This window comes from Babylonia areolata, chromosome 27, assembly GCF_041734735.1.
Source record: "Babylonia areolata isolate BAREFJ2019XMU chromosome 27, ASM4173473v1, whole genome shotgun sequence".
NCBI lineage: Eukaryota > Metazoa > Mollusca > Gastropoda > Neogastropoda > Buccinidae > Babylonia > Babylonia areolata.
The window spans coordinates 7861360-7885189 of record NC_134902.1 but is presented as its reverse complement, the minus strand read 5'-3'; the positions used below and the strand labels follow the sequence as shown (position 1 = coordinate 7885189).

The 23830-nt window shown below is 42.4% G+C and overlaps 1 protein-coding gene across 2 annotated transcripts; it reads left to right on the top strand.

Moving 5' to 3' along the window:
* Nucleotides 1–2101: 2101 nt before the first annotated feature.
* LOC143301312 (uncharacterized) lies at nucleotides 2102–21956 on the top strand. 2 transcript variants are annotated; one of them, XM_076615518.1, is made up of 11 exons: nucleotides 2102–2275; nucleotides 6827–6945; nucleotides 9161–9195; nucleotides 10507–10632; nucleotides 12581–12804; nucleotides 13998–14088; nucleotides 14680–14775; nucleotides 15022–15266; nucleotides 16142–16256; nucleotides 17204–17324; nucleotides 19715–21956. In XM_076615518.1, exons 2-11 carry the CDS (start codon nucleotides 6845–6847, stop codon nucleotides 19977–19979), a joined length of 1419 nt encoding a protein of 472 aa, XP_076471633.1. In that variant the 5' UTR covers nucleotides 2102–2275; nucleotides 6827–6844; the 3' UTR covers nucleotides 19980–21956. The 2 variants fall into 2 exon arrangements, with proteins under 2 accessions (XP_076471633.1, XP_076471632.1); XM_076615517.1 differs by having other exon boundaries at nucleotides 14671–14775.
* The last annotated feature ends 1874 nt before the right edge of the window (nucleotides 21957–23830 follow it).

Here is a 23830-nt window from a genome sequence, read left to right as displayed (position 1 = left end):
GTGAAGGAGGAAGGTTTGGCCAGCAGGAATGAAGTGAAGGAGGAAGGTTTGGCCAGCAGGAGTGAAGTGAAGGAGGAAGGTTTGGCCATCAGGAATGAAGGGGAACGTGTCCTGAAGCAAGGGCTGTGTAAAAAATGTCAGGAGTCCATCTTTTTGGTGTTGTTGCCGATGTTTTGATTAAATGACATGAACTTTGTATATGTCTTCACAAACTGAAAACTGGAACTTGTCCTTTCTTTTACTTTTTTCAGATTCTTCGTTTTTTTACTGTGGTGATTTGGTTCGAGTGACTGACTCGTTCCTAGCTTTATAATTACTGTTGTATGATAATGTTTTTTTCTGGGGTTTTTTTGTTTTGTTTGTTTCTGTTTATTTTTCCTCACGTACTTTCTGCTCTGCCGCAGGATGCTGATACAGCATGTTTGGTGAGAGCAGTTTTCCAGAGAACTGAAGAGAGGTGGTGTACAGAGAGAAGTCAGTTGTCTTTTTCATCATTAAATATGTTTTAAGTTGTTAACACGACGCCTAAAACTTCAACAAACATAGCTACTGGATTCGTTGATTCTCCTTGCATGGCTTGGACGGCTGGATTTGTATATTGCCCATGTATTTAATACAGTTTAATACTTTTGTTTGTTTGTGTGTTGTTGGTTTTTTTCGTTTAGAATGTACTGCGATGCTTTTTAGCAACCATAGCTGATGGTGTTTGTTTGTATCTGTTTTGATACTGTTCGCACCACGTGAAACATTCGTCGAAAAAGATTAAAGGTATCTTTGTTGCGGATCTTCTTTTTGTAGTGTGTGTGTGTGTGTGTGTGTGTGTGTGTGTGTGTGTGTGTGTGTGTGTGTGATAATTGTCTTGTGTCTTATAAACCTTAAGGTTTCATGACAACAAAGTAATTCTATTCACACACACGCGCGCGCGCATGCACGCACGCACGCAGAGGCTGCTATGTCTATCATTGAGTGCTTGCTACACAGCTTGTATAAACTTCCTGTAAGTGTCCCACTTTCGAAAGCACCCCCAAGTTAACTCTATGGAGTCATTTTGGAGAGGCCTGAAATTACTTCAGTGGCGAGTCAGCCCGTGTTGGGGAAATACGTGCACATCAGTGGGGCCGGTGTCATGTCCCAGAGTGACCCCGCCCCCAAGTTAACTCCATGGAGTCATTTTGGAGAGGCCTGATGAGTAACCTTTGTACTGAAATGATTCCCCGCCCCTGTGGAATGGTGTCTTTTCAACTCTTTTCGACTCCAGGTCATTCAGGTGCAACGTGACACTCACTCCACACATATATTAGTGCAAGGTATTTTGGGCCAGCCCAGCATAACTTCATGGGGAGTCATGTGGGACAGGACTGCTGGTCCTCAAATAACTTTTTTATTCTTTTTTTGGGACAACGGATAGTCATTCTTCTTCTGCCTTAAAACGAGCCCCTGATGTTTGTCTTGATTTTTTTTTTAAAGTGTTAATTTATGAGCTAGGCTATCTTGGTTTTTCCAAAAAAAGATGCATACCATTGCATAACAGGTGGATGGTTGGGGGTGTGGTTTGGAGGGGAGTTATCGTGGTTAAGATCAGAAAGACCTCACCAGTACTTTTCTCACGGAATTCACTATTTTCTGTAAATGAGCTGTGTCGATAAATGTGCAGTGTTGGGTGTCACTGCCAAAGGCTGCACCGGAAACTACATCAGCATCCTGGTAACAAGAGCCTCAAGTGCTTTTCAGTGGGACCTGTCGTTCGGTATCCTGTCACTGACTGGAGAATACTGTGAAAGTTCAACGAAAGCATCAGTGTAATATCTGTTTCTTAAAACAGTTTCTTATTGTACAGGGGAAGTAATGATTAACAGAAAATTTCCTTCATCAGAACAATAGTGATTTGTCTGGGTTTTTTTTTTTTTTTAATTTCCTGTTTACACACACACGAGCCAAAGTAGCCAGGTCTACTAAGAAACAGACAGACACAGACTCAGATAGACAGCCAGACACACACACACACACACACACACACACGCACACGCACACACACAGAGCTAACTGAGTATCACGAAACTGTCACGATGCTGATTGTTCATTTAGTTTCGTTGCACTGCAGGCGGATGTTGCTGTATGTCGGCGGGGTCACGTGACTTACACATCGCCAGGAAATATAGTTGTCGTCCTTGTTGTCTGCACCCTCAGGTGGCTGTGTGTTATTCCAAATGTGACCAAGTTGTATTCACTTCTTGGTACACGGATTCATGCATTGTGTTGACGAGAGAAATTTCTGGTAGGCCCTAATTGTATTTTGTGATTCGAATATGTGATAATTTGGTATATTATTTTCAAGCATGTTGTCCAATTCACCTAACATAGTATCACAGATTTTTTGTGCACTCGAAGTATTTGCTTACAGAATTTAATGTGTTGTTATTCATATGGAAAAAGAAATTAATGTGTTATTCATATGGAAAAAGAAATTAATGTGTTGTTATTCATATGGAAAAAGAAATTAATATGTTGTTATTCATACGGAAAAAGAAATTAATGTGTTGTTATTCATATGGAAAAAGAAATTAATGTGTTGTTATTCATACGGAAAAAGAAATTAATGTGTTGTTATTCATATGGAAAAAGAAATTAATGTGTTGTTATTCATATGGAAACTTATTTAACAAGATGCGTTGAACGGAAAGAATCATCAGGTTTGATTTGGAAAGGTAATCTCATCTCTGTCCCATAAACCGACACTGGCGTTATGAAAGCATCACACAGTTTGGATACAATAGTTACATTGATGTTGATGGGTTTGGTTTTTTTTTTTAATGTTCTTCGTAAAGTATACGATGTTTTTCTTTCTCGGTTAGGTGTCCCTGTGCTCTCAACATTACTTCCACTTTTGTGGAATATAAATCCTAAATAATCATATTCTTCTGCTTTGATGTTTGTATGATATCGTCCAGACTGTAAGTATATATCGGTATTCTTTTTGGTATGGTTTTGTAAATGTAACCACTTTTCGTTTTTTCTCTATTGATTTTCAATCCCCAGTTGCGGCAATTCGTCTTCAAATGATGTAATTTCTGTTTTAACACAGTTCTTGTTACAGATAGAAGAACCAGATCGTTAGCACATAGTTAACATGGTGTACAGCATGGTGAAATATCAAACTTTGGACAATCACTATTTCCCATATATTGTACAATGTCATTTATGAATATATCGAATAAAGGTGGGCTAATGTACTATTCTGGTGTACACCCTTCCGTACAGTTTCTTCTCTGCTGATACCGTCTAGTGCTTTGATTTACATGTCTTTAATCAAACCGAAACATTTTCCACATATGCTCATTCTGTTCAACTTTAGGAACATGACATCATGACAAACATTATCAAAGCCTTTTTCAAAATCCACGAAACAACCATAACATCTACCATTTTTCACTTTTATTACTTCACTTTTTTTTCTTTTTCAAAATAAGAAATTGATCGGTTGTTCTGTGATGTTTCCAAAATCCAAATTGTTCTTTGATTAGGAGCTGGTCTTGTTTTAATTATCCCTATCCTGTTACATAAGACTGTGCAGAATGATACTTCCCCCAATGTATTGGTCCAGGTTATTTCCCTTTTTATCATCATTTGGATCTCCTGGGTTCTTATATTTGTACGGTGGGAAGTTTAAACCGTTCTTCCTGGACTCTGGATAATTACCTTGCACGAAAAAATGTTGAATATTTTAAAAATGATTTAGTTAGTTTCTGGAAGACTTGTTTTGATTGTTTCGTTTGTAATGCCGTTCTTTCAAGGGGGATAAGTGTCTTTACATAGATATAAAATCGTTCTTGGATAAGCACACACACACACACACACACACACACACACTCTCTCTCTCTCTCTCTCTCTCTCTCTCTCTCTCTCTCTCTCTCACACACACACTTCCAATCCAGGTGATATATCATTTTTTTTTATGCATACACGCTTTCTGGATTTCTTTGGTGATATTTTGCTATTTGACATCAGACTCTTGTACTTTAGACTTTGTCTCTTTTATATATATATATTATTTCTAAATGAATATTTGTTTTGACATTCACATTACACAAGTTCATTCTTTCAAACATATCAAAACGAACAACAACAACAACAAAAAAAGAACATTTAAGCAAAAGATATAATCACACACATCATCATTATCATCATCATCATCATCATCAACATCAACAATAAATGTTTCACAGAGAAGTGTGTCTCTAATTTTTGGTCTGTTTTTCTTCTGTATTTACAACTTTGCCAAATAGCTTTTCCAGATGTGACATGCATATCGATGCCTTCAACTGATGTTTGCATTTGGTACTGTTGCATGCAGTTTGTAGACTTAAGAAAAGAGATGTTTTCCAATCGGTTTTCGGGTCACTGATTTTAATCGCAAGAAAATTTGTGCATGTTCTTTTATTTCATCTTAACAATCTGCTATATACTTTACGTTTGGCACACTATTTTTTACATACCAATTTATCATATGCTTGCGTATCTATAGCAATCAGTATTGATCCAATATCTTTTCAGTGTTCATAGAAGTATATATTAAACCATCAAATAAATCCTTCTTTCCTTTAGTATTTACAAACGTTTGTTTTCTTACGAGGACTTAAATTCGCCACATATCGTATTATTCTGTAAAATCATTTATGGTATTGTTTAGTGCCATTTTTTAAATGCCCGTTGCATTTTCAATGTAGGTATATGTAATTTCTGTTCTATTTGAACAAGCTGGGCTTTTATCCATTGTCATTTCGAAAGCTCTCAAACATTCCTCGTCTGAAAATGTGTCGGGATAAGAGGATGGATTTTCAAGATCATAGACTTTCATATGTTTATGTCTTTTTTCTTTCATTGTGTTTGAACAAATAAAACAATTAACACCGCTAGCCTCCAACCATTTGGACTACAACATGTAAAAAGACCATCTTGATCACCCAAAATTCTGCAGCTGAGAATACACAAAAGTATTGTCAATGCATGTAGACACCAATCTTCTACCAGCTTCTTGTGCAAAGCCATCTATTATGATATAGTCCAAAACTATTTCTTTAATATTACGTTCAGTTTTCATCACGCATGCGCATGGCTCTTCCTTGGTCAACTGACAGCCTGCATGTCGCTTTGTAATGATATCCAAGATCTTTATTTTTAAATGATTTCAATATTTGCCCGTCGTGTGGTCTGCCCTCTTAATACGGTGGCAGTGGTAAACTCAACGTTGATATCTGAGTTTCGAAGAACTGAAGTTGTTGTCTGATGCTGTGATTTTAAGACAATTTTGTTCCAGAGTTTTGGGTCAACATTACGTACGTCATCTTTCGCAACGTCATTGTTCTATATTTGACGTGTTTCTCTCAGCTTCGTCGCATGCTGTCGGCTATGTTTCGTCTTGAAATATTTCGTTGCATGTCTTTTTACAGGTGGATTTTCTTTGTGGTCGTTTAAATACGAATATTTGATAAACTGGTTCGATACATAGAATATTATAGTGGTTTTGAGCAGTCCGAACTTTTTTTCTTTTTCTTTTTTTGTGTGCATTGCCACAAATAAGCTGACATGATGTTTTATTGTAAAGTCCTATTTTAAAGTAAGAGTAACTTCTTCTGAACTTCGGTTTTTTTGTTAACCGTTTCGGGTTGTTGTTTTTTTTGTTAACCGTTTGTGTTTGTGAACATCAGTTCAGTAAAAAGCTAAAACTCAGAAGCTGTACTTCAGTCTGTGACATTCGTCTAAAGCTGTACACAAGTATAACTATCGCAATTCTACATCGTCCTGAATTCAGGGACTTGTTTTACAGGCAATTTTCGTGCGCAAATTAAACGATATTACCATTAGTAGATGTTGTAACACATTTTCAGACGCTATCGACTTATTTTCACGCTGATATCGCACCTTCCACCGTGTTCGTATGTCTATATCTCTTGTGTTGCTCTGGAGAAACCTGTAAAGGAGATCTTATAGCATCGTTCCAAGTTTTGAAAATGCCAGTCCATCGTCCATTACTAACTGCATACAATTTCTGGTCTTTGCTGTTCGTTCGTCTTGATGTCATCGTTGTTTTTGTAGTTTTGAAAAAAAAAATTCGGTGCATGTTGCGATTTCATCAACCCGTGTGAGTTGTGTGTATGTGTGTGTGTGTGTGTGTGTGTGTGTGTGTGTGTGCGCGCGCGCTCGATATATATTTTATTGATTATTCATCACAAGTGTTTATTCCTCACCTTTACGAGCGCCTATGTATATGCGCCTCAGTAATTTTCCTGTTCTGTCTGGTGACTTCAACCATATCCTGTTGAAAGGAACAAATCCAGTATGATAGATAGGATTGTGCACTCAGCAATCATCTACCTGAAGATCTAGTCATCAGCCCTATCCACATGTAATATGCGGCTTCTGTTCAAACGTGTGTGTGTGTGTGTGTGTGTGTGTGTGTGTGTGTGTGTGTGCATGCATGCATGTGTGTGTGTGTGTGTGTCGTGTGTGCATGTGTGAGTATGCACAAGTTTTTATATTGATATGCACTTGTATGTTTCCTAATGTCTACTGTATATGTGTTTGTGTATGATTTTCGATTTATGTTCGTACCTTGTTAATGTTATGTACTATCCCCCCCCACCACCCCCTGCCCCCCACCCCCACCCCGCCTCCAGCCCCCCAATATTCCTTGTGGCCCCGTTACACTTGGTAATAAAGACATATTCTGTTCTATACTATTCTATTCTATCTAATTCGTAATTCGTTAGTTTCCTTTACCCCGTGCTTGTTGCTAGATGTACTCATCCATCTCTTGTGTGTTGGTCAGATTCTGTGTGGACCAGACATGGGGAGGGTGTACAGTTACTGTGTCCTGCTGACACTGGCTGTCATCTCTGGAGTAAGCACGAACAGACAGGAGGATGTGTGTCTTCTGGAACACAATAGGTATACCATTCCCTCATAATCTATTTGTGTGTGTGTGTGTGTGTGCGCGCGCGCGCGCGCTATGTTCATTACCAGATACCAGATACACGCGTGGTGGGAAACGAGGAGACACAAGAGAGGCATGTGGGTAGAGGTGTAATGCTTGGTCTTGGTGATTGTGTCACACGTTCAAAACACACGAGGCGTTTGCTAGTTAATGCATTCAGTGAAGGAAACAAAGACTGACATTCAATGACAGACACACGCTGCACAAACACAGGAAGAGGAAGGGAAAAGGGCCAACTACAAGTGGCGCAGCTGCTAACGTGCGAAGGTGTGTGTGTGTGTGTGTGTGTGTGTGTTGCGATGCTGCACGCATGTGTGTTGCGGTGGTCACTGGGAAAGAACAGGACACGGAACTGACCAGAGGAGTGTTTGTTTCGGGGATGCCCTCCACCCTCATATTCCCCCACTTTTCCTTCCCAATTTCCTTGACCTGGAGTTCTGTGGGTGACTGTATGGGCAGGGAGTGCGTGAGGAGTGGGGTTTTGGGTGGGGTGTGGGGGGTCCTAATCCTATTCCACCACTATGATTTCTGTTGTTTTTTTCCCATGGGGTGTATGTTGGTGGGTGGGTGGGGTGTTCCAGCCTCCTATCCCCCTCTTTTCTTTTCCTTACTTTTTAACCGGGGGAGAGGGGGGGTGGGGGGTTGTTTGGGTAGGTGTGTTCTCCAACCTCATATTCCTCGACGTTTCGTTTTCTACTTCCTAACCCGCCCGCAATCCACCCACCCACCCCACCCCGCCATCCCTAATCTTTTTTTTTTTTCTCTCCCCACATACATATTCAGTCATTGTAATTTTTCACATTAAGGGAGGTTTTTGAGTCATGAGATTTTAATACAATGACACAAACACACACAAACACGCACAGACACACACAGACACGCACGCACGCACGCCCACACAGACACACGCACTCACACATTGGAAATCCCAGTCAACTTTTGTAACCACGCAAACAGGTAAAAACCCACTTGAGACGGGAAATGAATTATGTGAACAGGGGTACTCAGCGTTACAAGATATAGCTGATGTTTAGAAAAAGGACCAAACACTGATTATGAATATAATATAAAGAATAACAAGTAACATTTGTTGTTGTTGTTGTTTTTTACATCGAAGCATGTGTAAATTGTGGGGAACAACTAAGTACCAAAATATGATGGAAGGTGCACTAGAGTGGATACGGAAGATGAAAGAAGTAAAGCTTTATAGAATATATTTTTAAATGGCATTTCTTCACAACACAATGGACAAAAAAGACAAACATTTCGTAATTTTCACACTTTATGTAAATGTATATGGGAAAAAGAACTTATAATTTAACGGGAAAAAATAATAACTGTAATCATTGTTGTCATCACCGCCACCGTCATCACCATAAACAAGTGCAGCCAAGGAAAATGTGTTACCGGATACTCGTGACGAACACTCTTTTGGCTACAATGGGAGCCATACATTACAACAGATGTCACTTTGGGAGAAGAAAAAAAGATTCCACCCACCAGTTGCTAATTATGAGAGTTCGAGTTTTCCACTATATTTTGATCAGATTAAAAAAAAAAAAAGTTCTATAAACTATTTGTGATTATCACAGAAAAGCTGTTATTCATCACTGAAATAGTTTTGTTTGGTACCAATGAGAAAACGGAAACAGATGAAATATTTTATTCAAAAAATATAATACTAGCTTCCATACACAGGATTAGAGAATGAACACGAATGTCAATGTTCAAAGGTGTTTAAGGAAAATATATGGAAGAAAAACATTTCCTCAGCTGGACAATCATTTACGCATGAAATGCTTTTTGTTTCACATTTTTATGTACTGAAATGTGTATTTCGTGAAAACCACTTGGAAAATATGACGCTTTGGCTGCATATGTGGGAACTGCTGATATATATTTTTATGCCAAATTGATATGCAGATGTAAATTTCGTTTATCTGTCTTTTTACAGCATTACTGTTAATGGAGTGTAGGTGTGTGTGTGGTTTGGTGTGGATGGCAGTATGACGATGATATATATAGTTTTCAATCAGCTGAAATTCATGCACCAGACTGGTCGGGTAGACGGGATGGGACGGGAGGAGGGGAGGGGGCCGACAGATCTCATTGATATTGAAACTTGATACATGTGTGTGTGTGTGTGTGTGTGTGTGTGTGTGTTGACAGTTTACCTCCAAGATGTGATGCCACGCAAGAGACAGGTAAGCACAACAGGTGACATTGCAGTCCTCTGTCTGACCACCTGACATCATGACCACACCTGACACCATGACCACACCTAGTATCATGTCCACATTTGACATGGCGTCCATGGCTAATATTCACATCTGACATCATGTCCACACCAGATACACCTGACATCATGTCCACACATGACATCTTGTCGACACCTGTCCACACGTGACATCACGTCTACATCTCACACCATGTTCACACCTGACATCTAGTCATGTCCACACCTGACACCATGTCCACACCTGACACCATGTCCACACCTGACATCAATTCATGTCCACACCTGACACCATGTCCACACCTGACATCAAGTCATGTCCACACCTGACACCATGTCCACCCCTGACATCAAGTCATGTCCACACCTGACACCATGTCCACACCTGACATCAAGTCATGTCCACACCTGACACCATGTCCACACCTGACATCAAGTCATGTCCACACCTGACACCATGTCCACACCTGACATCAAGTCATGTCTACACCTGACACCATGTCCACACCTGACATCAAGTCATGTCCACACCTGACACCATGTCCACACCTGACATCTAATCATGTCCACACCTGACACCATGTCCACACCTGACATCTAATCATGTCCACATCTGACACCATTTCCTCGTCACGTTTACACCTGACATCAAGTCCGCGTGTCCATGTTTGCGTATAATATCATGCAGGCGTGTGTGAGAACATTGTACTCTTCTGTTATATGTACAGTCTCAGAGAAATACAGGAATGAAGATATATACAGATCAGGTGTCAATGGAAAAGCTATTGCCCCTCATGAAGGGTGGGTATAACAATCATCTGTCTACATGCACACAATTCATGATCAGTCATGTCAGTTCACAGTCTTTTAGTTTCTAATGTTTTAAGACCAAAAAGCATAAATGCCATGAGTAAATTTTATCAAAATTATAGTATTCATAAAATGGAGAGAGAGAGAGAGAGAGAACAATAGCAAAGTTCTGAAGAAAACTTAATTCTAATATACATGTGTGTGTGTGTGCGCACGTGACTAAAGCCTACTGAATGACACAGAAAACGAATGGTGATAACATGAAGGCAGCATATCACTCAGTTCTATCCAGGAAGGCAGCATGTGCAAATGACTCTATATTTTTTAATGTGTTAGGACTTTGATTTCTGACAGGAGATAGCCACTACATAAGTATCACTACTACTGGTACTACAACTACTGCTGCTGCTGCTACTACTACTACCAAGAAGAAGAAGAATGATAATAATAACGAACATTTTCCTGTCAGTGGAAGCAACAGAGCGAGACAAAGCACGGCCGGTGAGCGAGGCCAGATGTGACTTTGACGGAGACCTGTGTCACTACACATCACGGTCATGTCGCGGCGTCCTGGGCTGGACATCCACAGTTCATGGTCAGTGCTCACTTTGTGTCTGTGACATCCACAGTTCATGATCAGTGCTCACTTTGTGTCTGTGACATCCACACTTCATGGTCAGTGCTCACTTTGTGTCTGTGACATCCACACTTCATGGTCAGTGCTCACTTTGTGTCTGTGACATCCACACTTCATGGTCAGTGCTCACTTTGTGTCTGTGACATCCACACTTCATGGTCAGTGCTCACTTTGTGTCTGACATCCACAGTTCATGGTCAGTGCTCACTTTGTGTCTGACATCCACAGTTCATGGTCAGTACTCACTTTGTGTCACTGATACAGTTCATGGTCAGTGCTCACTTTGTGTCTGACATCCACAGTTCATGGTCAGTGCTCACTTTGTGTCTGTGACATCCACAGTTCATGGTCAGTGCTCACTTTGTGTCTGACATCCACAGTTCATGGTCAGTGCTCACTTTGTGTCTGACATCCACACTTCATGGTCAGTGCTCACTTTGTGTCTGACATCCACAGCTCATGGTCAGTGTTCATTTTGTGTATCTGACATCCACAGTTCATGGTCAGTGCTCACTTTGTGTCACTGATATCCACAGTTCATGGTCAGTGCTCACTTTGTGTCTCTGATACAGTTCATGGTCAGAGCTGAGTTAGTTTGAGGTTCGAAATGTAGAGACATCAGTATATTTCATGTTATATTTCGTTTGATGTCGTTTTAGAGAAACATTCTTGAGTGGTGTGGTGACTGCATGATAAGAAAAAGAAGATGAAGCAGAAGACAGACACACACACACACACACACACACACACACACACACATGCACGCAGGCACGTACGCACGCACGCACGCACAAAGAGACTATGAACAGATCTCGATGCCACAGCAGCGAAAACAAACATATCTGCCAGAAGCATAAACTGAAACAGAAGTGCGCACGTGCTTTCAGTGCAGGCTCAACTGACTGGTCAAGTAGAGATGAGGTGTGGCGGGGCTTGAAGGGGCAGTTGTTGTTGTTGCTGTTGTTGTTGTTTTGCTTTACAGGGCTGTACAGAGCGTTGGTATGTTTCTCCTAAAATTCGATATCAAATAAACAGTACTATCTATTCCTACCACGCTGAACTGGACAAAGCTTCCTGGTATATGACCGGACCAGTTTAGTGTGACTCATGCCACCAAGGACAAAGGCAACTCTTCCATTGTCAAAGAATCTTGTGTGTGTGTGCGTGTGTGTGTGAGTGTGTGTGTGAGTGTGTGTATATGCGTGCATGCGCACGCACGTGTGTGTGTTTGTGTGATGGTTTTGGCCCGAACAATAGTTCGTGGAATATCACACTGGTGTTGAAACAACTTGTTCAGGGAAGAAAATCGGTGTGACTACAGTTTGCTCCCCCCCCCCCCCCCCTCTCTCTCTCCCATCTCTCTCTCTCTCTCTCTCTCTCTCTCACACACACACACACACACACACACACACACACACACACACACTCCTTTGACAATGAAAGAGTTGCCATTGTGTCTGACGACGTGAGTCACACTAAAATGGTCCAGTCATATACGAGGCAGCTTTGTCCAGTTCAGCCTGAAAAGTATAAATAATATTGTTTCTTTCATATTGTATTTAAGTAGAAAGACACGTTGTGTGTGTGTGTGTGTGTGTGTGTGTGTGTGTGTGTGTGTGTGTGTGTGAGAGAGAGAGAGAGAGACCCTTACCCCTCATCCCTCCAACATCAGGAATTGTTACAAAGTCATTTGCAAAATTGCTGATGTGTTTTTTTTTTCATGCATTTATTTTGCTTCATCACTCTGTTGTTCTCTCTGTCTGGCTGCATGCCTGCCTGTCGATCTGCATGTCAGTCAGTCTGTCTGTCCGTCCTTCTGTTTGTTTCGGATATGTATATAAGAAAAAAAAACCCCAACAAGAACACTAATTACGATAATAGTAAGAAGAGAAACTGTATACCACAGGTTATACACAAGTCACTGTGGTACCAGACACACCATCTGTCCTGGAATCTCCACTGCTGGATGTGTCCTCCCCTTCCTGTCTCACCGTCATCTCTGACATCCAGCACCCAGCACAGATGGACGTCATGTTTGATACTTCTGGTGGACTGTGCCTTTTGGAAACACTGCCTTCAGCTTCTCGGCCTGAAACGTTTCATTTGCATATTCCAAGTGGTACTGGAAAGGTTGGTGTATAATTCTATATTCCTTTACTTTGAAGGGTATGCAGCAACACAAACACACTCTCAGACACATACACACACAGACACAGACAGACACACACACACACACACACACACACACACACATACGCGCGCGCGCGCACACACACACACACACACACACACACACACACACACACACACACACACCCCAGTTGCATGATGTGACATGATTCTATCAGACAATTCACTACTCCAGGTCCTTGATATATACACAGGAATTCTGATCTCTCTATTGTCTTCTGCAAATCACTGGCAGTAAACAGACTCACAACGTGTCCTCGTCTCCAAATTCCTCACGTTCTTTTGACATGACAAGATAAAACACGGAGAAAAAAACTTAGTTCAACACAAACTGAACTCATTCTGTTGTTACAAAAAGGAATGGCACATAAGCTCCTTAGGCATTCTGACCATAAACAAAGTGTTGTGTGTTGTACAGCCGTCAGTAGTTTTACTCTGTGTCATTGTGGTAGACTGGAACAATCTTTCGTATTTGAAACAGAGTTAAATAAAGCCTGTGATTGGAAGCATCAGTTTTCGTTTCTGTCAATGACAAAACCACACAGCTCATTGATGCATAGCGAGCACACTGGCACAAATATTACATAGAAAGAAATGTACAACGACATAGAAATGTTTGTCTGCACATTTTATTTGACCTGATGGTTTGGATTCTCTGCACCATTTCTTTGCGTGTCAGCAACTGACGGGAAACGGTAAGCGTTGTTTGGTTTGTTGCTGTTAGCCTTGGTAACACTCGTAACATTTACTGTACTTTTTTTTTTTGCCTTTCTCACGGTATATTTCGTTTCATTCAAAATGTTTCTTGTGGAAATTTTGCATCAATCTTTTTGTTTAGTTTTTTTTTCTGTTTTTTTTTCTTTCTAAATTTGTTATCAGCGTGAGAGTCAACTCACGTGGTGCGTTTTGTAATGTTCTGCACAAGGCAAATGCAGCGAAAGGCAGCACAAGGCATCTCATTGCAATCCAATAAATGTTGTCGTACAATAAAACAAATCAACACGAACACGAAAGACACACAAAGGCACAATAGAATACCTTTACAGGGTGAAAACGACACGACCCCATACAACAGGAAGTGACAGGAAATGGCAGCTACAGCACAGTACAATGCAGGATGCACTGTGTTTCAGGTTGTGTTTCGTGCTTTCACTCCTCAAGGACAAGGCGGAGGAACAGTCCGCATCCACTTCCTGTCCGTTGACCCAGGTTGCTGTTCCATAGGTATACACCATGGGTTTGTCCTGTTTCTGTCTGTCTGTCTGTCCTGACAGCGCTATCACACAGACATATGAAACAGACAAGAGAGAGAGAGAGAGAGAGAGAGAGAGAGAGAGATGTAATGATAATAAAGTATCTTTCTTCAACAAAGAATTTATTAGGTTTATTATCATCATCAGCAGAATCATGATCATCACCATCATCACCATCGTTATTATTTTTATTACTGTTATGTTATTGTAATAATTATCATCATTATCATTATCAGTACTGTTTGTAGTATTTGTTGTTGTAGCAGGAGCAGGAGTAGTAGTAGTGGTGGTGGTATCATTATTATCTCCATTATCGTTGTTTCTATATTGAAATAGTAATCTGTGTATTCTCTGTCGTCAATTGTAATTTGATAATTGAATTTTGCTGACTGTGCTGAGATCATGCACGAGAAAGAACTAAATTAAATGATACATTGACAAATAGACAAACTGATGAACTGACGTACTGATCAGATGAATAATTAAATAAATGGATGAATGAATAAACAGATAAATAGATAAACAAATGAATAAATAAAACCTGTGTTGGGAGTTATTTCAGACTGGGCTAGATTCATGGACACTAAAGGAAATACGTCACGTATCCCAGAATGCAACTGGCAGCACGTGGATCAGTGGACATTATCATTTGAGATAGGTGAGGAAAGTCTGTGCCAGTCTGTGTTTCTGCCTGTTTATTTGTATGTCAGCCTGTCTGTCTGTCTCCGTCTCTTATTCTTTCTTGGTTTAGCCTGGTTATTTGTCTCTCATTTGAGTCCTTTTTTGTCTGTTTCATCTCTGTCTGGATATGTCTGAATGATATCGGAATTATACAGTACCATACAAATCAAGTCCTCAACTCTCTCTCTCTCTCTCCTAACACTGTCTGACTTCTCATCCTCAGTGCAGGGAAAGGGCGACCGCAGTCAGCTGACCACCCCCCTCCTTCCACCAGCAGTCTCCACGTCACGCCCCGCCTGTCTGTCCTTCCAGTTCTCCCTGCCCGGTGATGGCGACAGGTCTCTGAGCGTGTCCCTGGTGGATGTGGCCAGCAGCGAGAGACCCCTTTGGCGAGTCCGCAGGAACCGAACATCAGAGCATCGGTCAGAAAACGGCCAGATTCCCATAGTGTCCGGGTCTGCTTTCAGAGTGAGTGTGGGGCTGGCCAGTGAAGGGACAGCACAGTGTGTCAGTGGTGTTCCTTCTGTCTGTCTGCTCCTTCCGTGTCTCCGCTGACCCGTGTATTTTGTACGAGGGAGGTGTGAGGTGTGTTATGTTACTGAACAAAAACACACAAAAAAGGAACAACAGCAACAGCAACAGCAACAACAGCAACAACAACAACAAAACCAAAAAAAACTGGGGAGGCATGGTGGAAAATAAAAGGATCACCGAGATTCGGATTACAGTTTTATATATTGATGTATTTACCTTTTTTTCCTTCCTTTATGTTTCGTTTATTCCTTCATGTATTCATTTATTTATCTATCTTTATTTAACCATTTATTTATTTGTTCATTTCTTTATTTGACTTATCATTTACTTACTATATATATTTCAGCCCATAATTTCTTACTGTGCTTATTATTTACTAGAGCAGCAGTGAACTGATTGTAATTGGGGGAATAAGTGCCCTTTTGTGGGTGTACATATGTGGAACAGTTAATTTCTGTACATGTGTATGGACAATAAACCAGTCTTGAGTCTCCCTTGTGGAATTGAAATTTACCAGCTAAGAGAGAACATAATCTGTATCCTGAAGTGAATGGTCATCCTGAGGCACAATTCTCCTAGCTCATGTTCACCATATGAAGAGAGGCATTCCCGAGCAATAAGCAAGAGGCATTTTCCCCATGATTTGGCAGAGTATGAGTCTCAAAAACCAACAAGTAAAAGGAAAACTATGTTTATAGCCATCGTCAACAGCATCGTTGCCATCATTACCATCATTATCACCATCGTCGTCATCGTCACAATCATCATGATTATAATCATCGTTTTCTAATCATGATCATGAATGGCAGGTCAAGTTCAAGGCCAAACGCACTTCAACATATCCTGTTGGTCTGACTAACGTGCAGTTAAACAGAACAGCAGCCTTGTGTGAACCACAGCCCCCTGACGCTTTCATCCGTGAAGGTCTCTGTCTGTCTGTCTGTCTGTCTGCCTCCAGTTTTCTTCTCTCTCTGTCTGTCTGTCTGTCTGCCTCCAGTTTTCTTCTCTCTCTGTCTGTCTGTCTTTCCACACTTCTGTGTGTGTCAGAGCGTGTGTTTTGCATGTGTGTGCGTGTGTGAATGCATGCATGCACGTGCATGCGTTTATGCTTTATGTTGGGTATCTGTGCTTCGAATTTACATTTGACAGCGAGCTCAGGGCTCAACCGAATCAGAGAGAGAGAGAGAGAGCGAGAGAGAGAGAAGGATTTTTCTTTTTCCACGTTTGCACATTCAAGTACATTTATGTGCGTGCGATCACGGACGCTTTTTTGTGTATGTGTATGTGTGTGTGTGTGAGTGTGTGGCGCGCGGGCGCTGGCACGTGTGTTTGTATGCGTGCTTGCGTGTGTGAGTGTATGTGCACGCACGAATGTACGTGGATGTACGATCAAATGTATGCAACTGAGCTTGTATATGTCGATTTACACAGCTGAATATGAATTCCTCTACAAGTCATAAAATAGAACAAGACCACTCAGGTCTTGTTTACTGTCTGACAGAAGAAAGACTTGTGGAATGCTTTGATATTTACCCAATTGTTAATCCATGGAAAATTCGATTTATCTTTCTTCTTCTGCTGCTACTACTTCTTCTTCTTCTTCTTTGTCGTCGTCGTCATTGTTGTCGTCATCTTCTTCTCCTCCTCCTTCCCCTTCTTCTCCTTCTTCTTCTCTCCCTCTTTCCTCTCCTTCATTTGAGACGCATCTCCCAATTGTATTTTTTCCTTTACCTGACGACTTATGATACAGTCACATACACAGATACAGACACACACAGATACTTTCTTTCTTTCACATGGCTTGATTTAAAGGAAAGCAGCTGCTGCTGATGCAATGTATCATCTTGACATACAGTTGTGACTTGAAACAGATCCCCCGTCCCGTGAGGGCCCGTCAGTGGCAGTCATCGCTGGGGGAGGGACAGCGGCCGTCCTCGTCATCGCCATTGTCGTCTGTGGGGTCATCTGCTGGAGGAGAGGAAAGAAACGAGGGTAAGGAGAACACTGAAGGTTTCCTTTCCTTTGCTTTTGGTGTGTGTGTGTGTGTGTGTGTGTGTGTGTGTGTGTGTGTGTGTGTAGAACAACATGACTGAAGGAAAACAAATGTAGCAAACAAAATAGATCTAAAACAAGTAAATAAACAAATAATAAAGAAATAAATACTGATTTTTTTTTTAGGGAGACAACAATTTCTTTTTGCCTGATAGTGATAAACTCTAGGGAGAGCTGGACAGTACAAGGTCTTCAGAGAAGAAGCCCCCTTCAATCAAGTGTTTCGGCCCTTAACTCCTTACACTCTAAGGGGGCCGGGCCGCACCCAGGTCATGACTCCTGGATGCCCTTGTATTGCCACCATTTCTTTTGCCTGATATAACGACAGTTTAGCCATTGTTGTCAGTGACCTCCCCCCCCCCCCCTCCCGAATTTCTTTATGTTGTTGCTGTTGCTGAGTTTCTTTTGCTTTGCTGCTGAACCAGTTGTCCTACATCTGTCTTAGCTCCCTTTGCACTGTCTTTTTGGCATTGTCATTCAGAGCCTTCTTGCTGGCTGACTTAAGGTTGTTCCAGTGAGCCGTGTGAAGCTGGTGCTTTTCACAAAGGAGAGCTTGAATGTTTTCGTCGTTTTCATCGAATCAGCCTTTCTGCTTTCAAGTGACCACTCAGATTACATTGCTGATTGATGTATTGACTATCTCTTTTAGGCTGACCAGCCACTCTCTATATTTCTAGAGTCAGGGGTTAGTGAAGCGAGATTGCTGTCCATGGAGTCAGTTAAGGACTCTGGTTTGGATGTCCCTCAATTTGGGAGACATTGTAGCGTTTTTGTGGCTTTCTTGTGGGCTTCTAAGGGGCTGAATACGAAGTTTCCACTAGAAAACATACAGTCTATGGTTGGTCCAACAGTTTGTGCCACACACGGTTTTGGTGACCCTCACATGTTGTGTATCCCGTTGTCTCATGTTGACATAGTCAGGCAGACGCCTGTGCTTGGAGCAAGGGTACATCCAAGACGCCATGTTTCACTGAGATAGCTGGAAGACGGTTTTGGTGATTAGGAAGTTGAAAGCCGCACTGGTCTCCAGTAGCAGGTATCTGTTACTGTTGCATTTGCCAACGCCATGTCTTCCTAGCACACCTTCCCAGGCTGCCCAGTCAGCACCGACCGTTGTGATGGAGTCACCAAGAATAATGACCTTGTCTGCTCTTGGTATGGCCTCGATAGCTGCTCTCAGTCCTCATAGAATTTCTCTTTGAAACTGGGTTGTTCATGGTCGGGATGTAGACACTGATGATGGCTGCAAAGTGTTTCCTGGGCAAGGGAAGGGGGACAGTCATTGGGTAATTGTTGATGCCTGTGGGTGATCCAGCCAGCTTTCTGACGAGGTTCGTCTTTATCACAAAGCCTACACCAGCCGCACACCTTTCATTTGTGCTTTTTTTCATCCATGGCAGTACTGATGTTATATCTCGCCACCGCCTTTGGTACAAGAGCAGTTCATCTTCCTGGTCTGTTGGCCTCTTCCTGATCATGTAGGGTGCGCTCATTCCACGTGCCTCGAGTGAGCGAACTCACTTGGTTTTCACTTTTCATGTTTTGGCTGCATGAGAGGGATCCCCGCCAGTGGTGAACTGGCCAGGGTGATGGGAGGCAGGTAATGTTTAGGGCACCTTTTCTACCTCCTTCCTCATGCTGCAGAGATGAGCAGTGCTGCCCTAAACGGGGTGCTCAGACACTCAGACATGCTGCCGAGCCCAGCGCTGCCAGGTTTACTCCCATAGCCTTTCTTATGGATGAGTTCAACCACAAGGCAGCGGAGGCTTTGATCAGAGTTGTCCTCCTAGGTTGGCTACCATCCCTGGTTGACAACCCCTGTCTACCCGTTTTTAATGTGGATTTGGTTTGTGGGCACCAGGGCGTGTCCACAGGTCTATGGGCCTGCATAGCGCACATCTTGGGGCCAAACCTCCCTCGAGTCCTTACATGTTTAGCCAGGGAGCCTCGTGGTACCCAGTATCTGTATGTCGCCACGGCGAGGCAGTGCATGGGGATAGATGGGTAGGTAGACAGGTAGATGTGTGCGTGTTTCACTAGTGTTTAAGACACAGTGAAACACAGTCTAAGAAACAAACACCTTCTTTAAGCAATCAAATTTGATGTAAACAAACATACATTTATCGTGTATGTGAATTTTAGAGCTGGGAACAACGATACAGATTTTCAGCACATGCACAGTCTGTTGAACTCTTTTTTTCTTTAGGGAATCGTATGTGCTTGCAATTCGTGATAATTTTGTTGTTTTCTGATTTAAGTTTTAAGAGAAAATAACAGCTTCTTTGTTTTAATTGCTGGTTGCTCTCTGATGCGTACCTTCATGACGTCAGCGAGGGGTATGTGAGGGCAGGGAGTGATGACGACCACCCGCAGCAAGACAGCTACAGCCACCTCACAGCACGGGGTGTGGACAGCAACAGCCACGCTGCATCACACAACCCACACCACAAGGTGAACGCCTACAGTCCTGTGGGGGTACACGGCACGGACAACTACAGCCACATTGGAGCTCTCCATCCTAACCAGTGCCAAGTGCAGATTTCGGACGTCTACAGTCACATCCCTACACGCAATCCTGACCAACCCAAACCATAAGACCTTGACGTTCTACCAGAGCACCTGCACCACGTGATTCAAAGAGACAGTCCGAGGTCTGTTAACAACTTAGACTCTGACTTGCAAACTGTTCATGATGGAGGGGTCGTTTGATGTTTGTAGGAAATGGCCGCTATTGTAATGACACTATTGTTACGATAATAAGTTACACCTCCAGACCCCCCACCCCCACCCATTACCTCCACCACACACACCCTCTTATGCCTGTCAGTCTTGTGACATACCACACAATTCATGTGATTGTATATTATATGCTCAAATTATTGTTGACAGAAATCATGTCTCACAAAATGTGTGGCACTCGTTGTTAGTTGCCATGACCGTCTGCAGGGAAACAGTGTAGCAGCCTCTTCAAAACCCGTTGGTTTTTACGAAGGTTTGGCCAGCAGCAATGACGTGAAGGGGAAGGTTTGGCCATCAGGAATGAAGGGGGAAGGTTTGGCCATCAGGAATGAAGTGAGGGAGGAAGGTTTGGCCAGCAGGAATGAAGTGAAGGAGGAAGGTTTGGCCAGCAGGAATGAAGTGAAGGGGGAAGGTTTGGCCAGCAGGAATGAAGGGGGAAGGTTTGGCCAGCAGGAATGAAGTGGAGGGGGAAGGTTTGGCCAGCAGGAATGAAGTGAAGGAGGAAGGTTTGGCCAGCAGGAATGAAGTGAAGGTAGAAGGTTTGGCCAGCAGGAATGAAGTGAAGGAGGAAGGTTTGGCCAGCAGGAATGAAGTGAAGGAGGGAGGTTTGGCCGTCTGGAATGAAGGGGGAAGGTTTGAAGGTTTGGCCAGCAGGAATGAAGTGAAGGGGGAAGGTTTGGCCAGCAGGAATGAAGTGGAGGAAGGTTTGGCCAGCAGGAATGAAGTGAAGGAGGAAGGTTTGGCCAGCAGGAATGAAGGGGAACGTGTCTTGGTGTTCTTGTTGTTGTTTTAATTGGATTACATGAACCTTGTGTAGGTCTTCACAAATTGAAACATGTACTTGTCCTTCATTTTACGTGGTCTTTTTCAGATTCTTTGCTTTCTTCCTCTTGTGATTTGGTGTTGAGTGTCTGACTTGTTCTTGGTTTCATAATTACTGTTGTATGATAATGTTTTTACTTTCTATTTATTTTTCTTCACGTATACTTTCTGTTCTGTCGCCGGGTGCTGACACAGCATGTTTGGTGAGAACAGTTTTCCAGATGACTAGACAATTGGAGTGGAGAGAGAAATCAGTTGTCTTTTTCATCATCAAATATGTTTGAGCACCTTAATTCTTCAAGAAACATTACTGCTGGATTTGTTGTTTCCCCTTGCATGCTTGTACTGCTGGACTTGAATCTTAGCTCTGTGTGTAATGCAATTCAATATATTTTTCATTTAAAATGTATTGCGATGCATTTTATCAGCTATCGTCGATGGTGTTTTTTGTTGTTTTTTTCACTTAAAAATTAAAGGTATCTTTGTTGTGGATCTTCTTGTTCTTCACACACACACACACACACACACACACACACATGCTACATACATACGTATCTCTCGTCCCAGTTCGCCCTTGGCCTCCCTAACTTCCAAGGTCCACCGAAATTTTACTTCAGTTCTCTTCTGTCCAAACGCCCTAAAACGCCCTGTAGAGGTCCTGGTGTCTTAAGCCTGACTTGGTGACTAGCGTGAGTTGAAATCAGAGACACGCCGACGGGTACTTGACGATCTTGGCGTTATCTTTATGGTGTGCAGGGTAGTGGGTTGTGCCTGGACTGTCTGGTGATAGCAGTGTTCTCTGTGTGTGTGTGTGTGTGTGTGTGTGTGTGTGTGTTCCCTCTTTCTGCACAATTTTTTTAGTTCCTTCTGTCTGTGTCTGTGTCTCTGTCTGCTTAGTGTGCTCTGTCTCTTGATATATGTGTGTTTACGTACACAAATCGTTAATAAATATATGATAAAAAAATAACATGTCAAAACAATCAACCAACACAAATAAACGAAAAATGTGGCAAAATGTAACTTTGTACTTATTTGCACATGTGCGTGCATGTGTGTGTGTGTGTGTGTGTGTGTGTGTGTGTGTGTGTTTTCATTTCAAATCAAATACTAAAGTCAGTTGCAGTGCAATGTAGCGTAATACAATGACTCCCCCCATAGCGGTGTTTTCGTGAATGTTTTCGTGCTTGTAATTACCCGGAATTTATACCCAAAAAAAAGGAAAAGAAATGACACCCAACCACCCCATAAAACATACCTCACAAGCAGACACATTCACGTCCACAGACATGCGCTCATGAAACGTCTTCTCACAGTTCTCTCTGTCTCTGTCTCTCTCTCTCTCTCACACACACACACACATACACACACATCTGTTACTGTCAACTTCAAGTAAGTAAGCAAGTGAGCAAGCAACTGAAAACTTAAAATGTTCGACGGGACGAACATGAAAAAAATAAATAAGAAAATAGATAAATAAATAGGTTAGAGTTACTTTCATGTGTGTGTGCGGGAGCGCATACATAGAAACACATGCGCGCGCGTTCAGACACACACACACACACACACACACACACACGCGCGCACACTCACTCACTCACTCATTCATGCACACACACACACACACACACACACACATATGCATATACACACACACGAAAAAAAGATTTAACCAAGTCAAATGAAGTATTGGGCGAAAATAGATCAATAATAGCTAAACAGATTAATACAAAAAAAACTGAATAAACCAATAACTAGATAAACAAACAGCTCATCAACTAAATGAATAAGTAAAGGAGTGAATAGATAAAATACACACATACGTAAACGCGCATACATACACATTCCTGCAGCAATGCACACTTTGTACGATTTTCTTGGCACGCATATTCCGGCTGGTAATAAATCGCGGCAAGTGGATGACGACTGCCCAGTTAGGTTTTATTTGGGAAGAGAGACATGGAATAAAAATAGAGGGTAAAATCAGCAGTTTGGCAACATGTCACACACACAAACACGCTCGCACGCACGCACGCAAACACACACACATACACACACACACACACTACACATTCACGCACACACGAACGCTAATATGCAAGCGCGGATATGCACATATGCACATATGGTTGCCAGCACATTTCATGATTGAATGTGGCCAGATGATGATTACCAGTGCTGAACTGGTATGCAGGCTTGAGGAAAAAAAATCAATGGAACACCACACCACACACCACACCACACCACACCACACCGAACGCTGACATGGATTACAGGATCTTTAACGGCCTACTTATCTTCTGCTAGCGTATACACACGAAAGGGGTTCAGGCACTAGCAGGTCTGCACTTACGTTGAACTGGGAGATCGGAAAAATCTCCACCCTGTACCAATCAGGGGCCGTTACCGAGAATCGAACCCGGGGCCCTGAGATTGAAAGTCCAACGATTTAACCACTCAGCTATTGCGCCCGCCCTATGTGATATGTGACCATTACTCTTTACTTGATGTACTAGACAGATTCAGCGGCATGAACGGGGAGGAGCAAGCGGTGGCATTGCAGAAGTGACAGGAGCGGGACGCGTTCATCACAAGGCAGGCCCCTCTCACGACTGCTCCTGACTGCCCCGTCACCACCCCCACAGTCACACATCCATGGGCAGCAACCTTCACCACTGCTCCTGACTGCCCCGTCACCACCCCCACAGTCACACATCCATGGGCAGCAACCTTCACCACTGCTCCTGACTGCCCAGTCACCACCCCCACAGTCACACATCCATGGGCAGCAACCTTCACCACTGCTCCTGACTGCCCCGTCACCACCCCCACAGTCACACATCCATGGGCAGCAACCTTCACCACTGCTCCTGACTGCCCAGTCACCA